This window comes from Salpingoeca rosetta (genome assembly GCF_000188695.1).
Source record: "Salpingoeca rosetta unplaced genomic scaffold supercont1.36, whole genome shotgun sequence".
Classification (NCBI taxonomy): Eukaryota; class Choanoflagellata; order Craspedida; family Salpingoecidae; genus Salpingoeca; species Salpingoeca rosetta.
The window spans coordinates 612,513-620,056 of NW_004754898.1; the positions used below are offsets into that span (position 1 = coordinate 612,513).

A 7,544-nucleotide genomic window follows, 5' to 3' on the forward strand; every position below is an offset into this window, starting at 1 on the left:
CACACACACACACACACACACACACACACACACACACACACACAACACACACACAAACACACACACACACACACACACACACACACACACACACACACACACACACACAACTACACCACACGCGTGCAGGGCAACCGCTCAACCAAGGGTTTGATCTCAAGCCCATGGCAAAGCAAGACCTGCACAGCATCGCTCCCCGTTGACCGCGTTCAGATGAATACTCTGACGTTATCGTTGTCATTCCCTTCCCTGCTGTTGCTCCTTAGTCTTGTTTTGGTCAACCCCCTTCGTAGTCTCGGTTTCAAAAGTAAACGACATCAATGCCATGTGAATTCATTGTCTTTTCCAGTGCTCTCAAACAACAACAACAACAACAACAACAACAACAACAACCTCCCACACACACACACACACTGTCTTGCCTGCGAGCTAGCTGTGAGTGTTTACTGTCTTTTGGGATTGCTTCGTCCACCACGTTGTTGGCGTGTCAGAGAAACAAAAGCGGCACGAGCCAACCAACACCAGCACGGGGGGAAGAACATGATGGGCAGCAGCGGGAGCAGCAGCCAAACGCCACACAGGGGAAGAAGGACTCAGGCGAATACAACAGGCAGCAACAAGGACGAGATACCGAGCAAGCCGGGGGCGCTTACTTGCGCTCGCTGGCACGGCTCTTCCTTGAGGATGCACGGCGGGCGTCGCGGGCCTCGGAGCGCTCCTTCTGAAGGGCAGCAAGGCGCTGTGCATACTCATCAGCCAGTGCCCTCTGCTTCTCACGCTGTGCGCGCTTGGCGGCGAGCCTGCAAAGTGGTGCGAGGAGAAGGTGAGGTGAGGGATCATGAGCGTTCGACACAAAACAGGCAAAGCAATGCAATGCAGTGGGTGGTGCGTGTAGGCACACACAAGTGCATGTGTGGGTGTGTTTGTTGGTGTGCATGGGAAACAGTCACACTGAACAGAACCAACGTCAACATGCTTCCCGACAACCGTGACAACACAACACGCCCTGGAGACAAACAACAAGCGCGTCGCCCACAACAAGCACCCATCCACTGCGACACAGAGCAAATAAGAATCAAAAGACGTACTCGGCCTTCTTGCGGGCAAGACGGCGTGGGGTGACCAGGCGCTGGATCTTGGGCTTCTTGACAATGTTCTTCTTGCCCTCGCGCTTGACAACACGGCGCACGGCAAACTTGCGGACGTCGTCCTCCTTGCTCAGGTTGAAGAGCTTGCGGATGTTGTTGGCGCGCTTGGGGCCAAGGCGGCGGGGGCGGGTTGTGTCTGTGAGGCCCTCAATGTCCTTCTCGCCAGTCTTCACGACGACGCAGCTGAGGACGGAGAGGTTGGCATCGACGATGCAGCCGCGGATGCTCTTCTTCTTGCGGGCGCCCTTGCGGCGCTCACGGAAGTTGGGAGAGCCCTTACCCAGAAGCAGACGCACGCGCTTGTTGGTCAGGATACCCTGGCGCATGGGGAAGCCCTGCTTGTCGTTGCCGCCTGTCGTACAAAAGTTGTGGGGCAGGGAAAGGAGGCAAAGACGGCGACAAAGAGGCCAAGAGTTGCGCGCACGTGAGTGTTCATGGCAGGATGGAATGCGATTGAATGTGGGGTGTTGGGCATGTGTGCCATATCGTTGGCACGTGGTCCAACGGGCCCGCAGCAGCTCAAACCACAACAAATGCCAGCCAACGTGCTAATGACGCCTCGTTCCATCTCCACCAGCACATCTGCTGCAGTTGTGTCAATGGCCGTCGCCTCTCTTTTCAACGCTTGACCGATGCCACACCCCACGCCACTCTCGCACCGCACCATACCATACCGCTACACTGCCAACAGCCCACACACGCTGCCACGTACGCCACCACAGGAGGCACATGGACGTACCGGTGATCCTCAGGACGTAGCCCTTCCATTCATCGCCGAGGGAGTCGGCGGGCACCTCGGATGCGATGCGCTTGTCGTAGAAAGGGCGGATCTTCGACTCATCCTCGAAGTCGAAGGTCTTCTGAGTCGCGTTCGCCGGATACGAGATGTTCAGCTGCAGTGGCAAGATGAAAGAGGACGAACAAGGACGGGAGAGGGAAATGTGATTAAAGTGGCAGGCGCGTGTGAGCAAATGGTGGCACATGGCAGATCTGGTGTTGCGTGCGTGCGTGCGAGCGTGCGTGCGTGCGTGCTAATTCGTGGTGGTGTTGGTGGTGGTGACTCTTGTGCATGTGCGTATGTTCATGCGGGCTGGTGCTCATGATCCACTCAGTGTGTGGATCGCAGTGGAGCACCACGCACACCACATGAGCACGCGCATGTGGTGGTGGTGGTGGTGGTGGACTGCTGTTCTTCGCTGCGGTGAAGAGAGCAGCGACACCGGCGTGGCACACCAGCGTGGCACCCAGCTCGGCAACGGCCGTCGCCCACTGCACACACACAGGCTGCAGCAAGCAAGCCTCGTGTGCGTGCACGCCGCGCTCATCATATCCGACCCTCCAAGCACAAGGCCAGCCAGCCCACGCACACTCTCGAGTGTCTCTCTCTCACCTTCATGCTGGCGGTGTGCTCTGAGTGCGGACGAGAGAAAAAGGCACGTTGGTTCACAAAACACCGAGTCACTTTATGGAGAGTGGGAGACACGGAAAACTTTGGCAAATCTTAAACAATTTGGCGCTCAGCCAGAAATCACTGCAAGGTTTCTGCGATAGCACAAACAGCGCCCAACCGTGTTTTGTGGTGTCGGACCGTGGCAACTGTTTTGATTTTTTTCAGCGGCAGTGGCACAATCTCCACAACCGCACTCACAACACCCTCGCACACAAACCACGTCGCTCCTCTCCTGTTCTGTGTCCGTCGCTCCTCCATCCCATCTCCCGTCACGCTACCCCCCCCCCCTCCTGCGAGGCGATGCGGGTGGTGCTCCAAGCAGCCGTCCTCAAGACGGCGCGTCGCGCTCTCACGAGTGACGGCTACCTCCACAAGGTTTGGTCATTTGTGTTTGTCTTTATGTTGACAATGCGTCATGCACAAGAGTTGACCAGTGCTCGATGGCTTTGACACTGAACCAAACTGACACTCAACACGCAACACACACACACACACACTCAACGCACACACACACACACACACACTCTCTCTCCCCCTGTTTCTCTTCACATCTCTCTGCCACACACGTGCAAACACAACACCACAACAGACTGTGATTCCGACGTTCAAGTTTCAGGACTCGTTGCCCAAGCTGAAGATCCCAAAGCTGGAAGACTCGCTGCAGAAGGTGCGCACGAAGACATGCACCTGTGAAGTGTACGATGCGATGCCATGTTTTGTTTTTGCCTGGTGCTGCATCGTGGATGACCACCACATCACACAATACATCAGCCTCACGACGGCCACTGCACTCACTGAACTTGCCATCTCTTCTCGCGCCACCCCCGACAGTATGTGGCCTCCGCCACCCCACTCGTCTCGCCTGATGAGCTGCAGCAGACCAAGGCCGTTGTCGACGACTTTGCCAACACCGAGGGCAAGATCCTGCAGGACCACATCGTGGCCGAGGTCTGTTGCCTTCGTTGATGATGATGATGATGATGATGATGATGATGATGATGATGATGATGATGATGATGATGATGATGATGATGATGATGATGATGATGATGATGATGATGATGATGATGATGATGATGATGAAGATACCGACGACGCTTGTGTGTAAACTCAAGTGAAACACATTCGTGTTTGTTTGGATGATGCGTGCGTGTGAGTGCGAGTGGCATCCACAATCGTTACTGCCTTTCCCCAGCCCTTTTGTGCTCACGTGCCACCCACAATCCTCAACGCCCCGATGCCACCAGGACAAGAAGCATTACTCGAGCTACATCTCAGCGCCCTGGTTTGACATGTATCTCCGCTTCCGTGATCCCCTCCCCATCAACATGAACCCGCAGGTGTGTGTGTGTGTGTGTGTGTGTGTGTGTTGAAGAAGAGAACACGATTCACAAATGCAAATGGGTGCCGTGCTCAGCATCCGGTAGTACCCAGCCTAATCTCCCTCCACACAAACACACACACACACACACACAATGGTCATACATGTGCAGCTGACGATGAAGGACGACCCTGATCCGGCGAAGCACAAGCAGGCGCCACGCGCTGCCAGCCTCATCTCCGCCTCTGTCGCCTTTTACCGCACCCTCCGCGACAGGCAGCTCAGCCCAGGTGTGTGTGATTCGTGTGTGATTATTTTCATCACTCCTTCCGAACGTACTCAACGCCAATACCCTTCTTACCCCCTACCCCACACACGACCCCCCCCCCATCCACGGCAGATGTGTACCACACAAAGCCGCACCGGAGCGAGACGCCGTTTTTCCAGCAGCTGGTCAAGATGGCGCCCAACGCGGCCGCATGGTACATCGGTAAGCGTGCGCACATCAGCAAGGAAGTCAAGGGGGAGTGGGAGTGGGTATGAGTGAGTGAGCGCTCTCACACATGGCTGTGTCTAAACATACGACCTTCGCGCACACGGTCACACACACGCACACACACATGCGTGTACCTGGAGTGTGCTGTGTTCATGCGGGTGTTGGTTTGCGTGGCTGTGCTAACCGCGTGTGCCGTTTGCGCGTGTGTCCTGCATTGTGCCAGGCTTTGGGTTCGGCGCGTTTGCACTTGACATGAGCCAGGTGAGCAATGGAAGCGAGAGGGAACAAACGGCGCGCGCGCGCGTGCGTGTGTGTCTGCTTGTCGGTCTGATTGTGTATCTCTGTGCGTCTCGCTGTTGCTTGCCGCCTCACAGCTACACCACCGTGTTGTTTCCCTTCTCTCCTGTGTGTGTGTCTGTGTGTGTGTCTGTCTGTCTGTCTGTCTGTGTCTGTGTGTGTCTGTGTGTGTCTGTGTGTGTGTGTGTGCGTGCAGTACGCCAACCTGTTCAGCTCCACGCGTGTGCCGCAGCCGACCAAGGACCAGCTCGTTGTCTTTGATGAGCGCCAGAGCCGGCACATCATCATCCAGGTGGGTTGTGTGTGTGTGTGTGTGTGTGTAATCAACTTGCCTCGTGACTTCTGGTGACTGCGGTTTTGAGTTCGGTGCACATGCCCAGCAGTGCTCGCTTCATTCCACACACAACACAAGACAACCCTCCTTCTTTTCTGCGCAATCCCCCGCTCGTATCGTTTTGTGTTGCTTCACAATACCCACTCCCTCCCCTTCACTGCAACACCCCCACCGCCACTGCCACCTTGCATTGCGTCATGCGTGTTGCTGGACAGTACGGCCACGACTTTTTCAAGTTGAATGTTCTTCACCAGGACGGCACCGCCGTCCCAGAGGCAGAGGTGAAACATTGCTTTCTCCTGCTCGCAGCAAACAAACACATACACACACACACATTGCTGCTGCTTGCGGTAGTAACTAGCAGTGCTTAGTTGTGGTTGACGTGTGAACGAGTGCGTGGGTGTCTCAAACCTCACCTTGAGCGATCATGTCGACGTTTGGACAGATCTGTGGCCATAATGAGGAACACACACACACACACACACACACACACACACACACACACACACACACACACACACACACATTGCTCAACCTGCACTGACTCCATCCTGTCCCGTTTCGTTGTTGCACTGCCGTTTGCGTCTCACTTGCGTTGGCACGTTGCGTTGCCTGCAAGCACAGATTCGCGCTGCGCTTGAGGACATCACGTCCAAGCCCGCATCAACGGCCGCGCCCCCGCTCGGCGCCGCCACCACGATGAACAGGGACAAGTGGGCTACCCTCAGGTACACGCACACGTGATGTCTCGTGTTTAGCTGCGTGCGTGCGTGTGTGTGTGTGTGTGTGTGTGTGTGTGTGTGTGTGTGTGTGTGTGTCTTGCCTGTCTTGCCTGTCTTACCTTGCCTTGCTTTCCTCAACACTGTCTCACCGCCAATCCCCACAACAATCACAACTTATCACCACCAATCACCACATCACCACCACCAGGAACAAGGTGATGGGTGCATCGCCGCGCAATCTGCAGCACATGTCGGACATCGACTCCGCCCTCTTTGCCGTCTGCCTCGAGGTCCGTCACCCTGATTTGGTGATTTGGTGATTTGGTGATTTGGGCTGCACGATGAATAGATGTGTCGTCATTTTGCTCACGCTGTCGCTTGTGCCTCTTTCACATCCGCATCCACCATCAATCACCCATTCATCCCCATCCACCAACCATTCACCACCACCACCACCACCACCACCACCACTACTAGGACTCTGCCCCCGGCTGTGCGCCCATGACGCCGCTCGGTGGCGCCACCGGTGATGAGTACGTCGAGCTGTCGGAGGCGATGTTGTACGGTAACGGCAGGAACAGATGGTTCGACAAGGTGCGGCACGCTCCCTACGATGGTGGTGGTGCTGGTGCTGCTGGTGCTGGTGGTGGCAGCGGCGGCATGTATTTTCGTGTTGGGTGTGTGTGTGTGTGCGTGTGTGTGTGTGTGTGTCGATATGGCTAGCTTACAAGGTTCAAGAGCCCTCCGCCCCACATGATCATGCCATGCACGCCGTTGCTCATCGCTTGTCACTCTTTCTTTCCTTGTGTGCGTGCAGAGCTTCCAGCTGATTGTGACGGAGAACGGAAAGTCCGCGGTCAACTTTGAGCACTCGTGGGGAGATGGCGTGGCCGTGCTCAGGTGACACACACACACACACACACACGCACACACACACACACACACTGCACACACACACACACACTGCACACACACACACACACTGCACACACACACACACACTGCACACACAAACTTGCGTGCACACACAAACTTGCGTGTACGTCTACACTTGTGTTCACCATTCGCCACCTCTTAACCCACGCTGGCGCACTGCTCCTTCTTTCATGCTTGACAGGTATTTCCAGGAGGTGTACAAGGAGAGCATTGCAACGCCGACACCGGACCCAAGGCCAAAGGAACAGGCTGTGGTGCGCGCACAGACGGGGAGAGAGGAGAGAGGGGAGAATGGCCGTGTGTGTGTGTGTGTGTGTGTGTGTGTGCGTGTGTGCGTGTATGCGTGTGTGCGTGTGTGCGTGTGTGTCATGTGCAATTGCCTAACGCTTCGCATCACCACGTGTCGACACCACACCATCGCGTCATCACCATCGCCAGAAACTCGACTTTGACTTTACGGACGAGCTGAGCGCCGAGCTGAAGACCGCGGCGGAGGAATTCGACGCCTTCAAAAACACGATTGACATGAAAGTCCTCCAGACACAGGTGCGCAGTGCTTCACATATGTGTGTGTGTGTGTGTGTCAGTCCGTCCGGCCGTCCGTCCGTCTGTCTGTCTGTCTGTCTGGCCTGCCAGCTAGTATGATGTCTGCGTCGTCTGTTGACCCACGCTGCCCTGTTACCCTCTCCCCACGTCTCCAGGCGATGGATGTGAGCAAGTTGAAGGGGTTGAACCTCGGCACGGACGGCACGCTGCAGATGGCATTCCAGCTCGCCCACTTTCGCATGTTCGGACACAACGGTCAGTGCGTGTGTGCGTCTGGTGAATGTGTGTGTGTGT

The 7,544-nt window shown here is 55.9% G+C and overlaps 3 protein-coding genes across 3 annotated transcripts in view; 2 read left to right on the forward strand and 1 right to left on the reverse strand.

Annotated features, from left to right (window-relative positions):
- PTSG_10398 (uncharacterized protein) overlaps positions 1-203 on the forward strand; it is a gene marked incomplete at both ends in the record, with an annotated part of 986 nt that extends 783 nt beyond the window's left edge. Inside the window, one exon of the mRNA XM_004988392.1 lies at positions 130-203. Coding sequence (XP_004988449.1) covers positions 130-203 — 74 coding nt within the window. The remainder of the gene's footprint in view (positions 1-129) is intronic.
- A 226-nt stretch (positions 204-429) lies between these two features.
- PTSG_10399 (ribosomal protein S6) lies at positions 430-2,573 on the reverse strand. The gene is made up of 4 exons (XM_004988393.1): positions 2,539-2,573; positions 1,888-2,041; positions 1,089-1,500; positions 430-800 (listed from the first exon to the last, which is right to left on the reverse strand). The coding sequence occupies exons 1-4, from the start codon at positions 2,542-2,544 to the stop codon at positions 650-652; spliced, it is 723 nt and encodes a 240-aa protein (XP_004988450.1). The 5' UTR covers positions 2,545-2,573; the 3' UTR covers positions 430-649.
- A 325-nt stretch (positions 2,574-2,898) lies between these two features.
- Positions 2,899-7,418, forward strand: PTSG_10400 (uncharacterized protein; the record flags this gene model as incomplete). The annotated part of the gene is made up of 16 exons (XM_004988394.1): positions 2,899-2,973; positions 3,188-3,265; positions 3,430-3,546; positions 3,846-3,938; positions 4,092-4,209; positions 4,320-4,409; positions 4,639-4,676; positions 4,909-5,004; positions 5,262-5,327; positions 5,671-5,774; positions 5,977-6,058; positions 6,246-6,362; positions 6,586-6,668; positions 6,886-6,958; positions 7,143-7,270; positions 7,406-7,418. 16 exons carry the CDS (start codon positions 2,899-2,901, stop codon positions 7,416-7,418), a joined length of 1,371 nt encoding a protein of 456 aa, XP_004988451.1.
- Positions 7,419-7,544: the final 126 nt, after the last annotated feature.

Excerpts from the sequence above, each read along its gene's own strand:
- PTSG_10399 (XM_004988393.1), bottom strand. Across the intron at positions 1,501-1,887 it reads CTACGTCCTGAGGATCACCG|GCGGCAACGACAAGCAGGGC; the intron begins GTACGTCCATGT and ends TTTGTACGACAG. Across the intron at positions 801-1,088 it reads CTTGCCCGCAAGAAGGCCGA|GCTCGCCGCCAAGCGCGCAC; the intron begins GTACGTCTTTTG and ends ACCACTTTGCAG.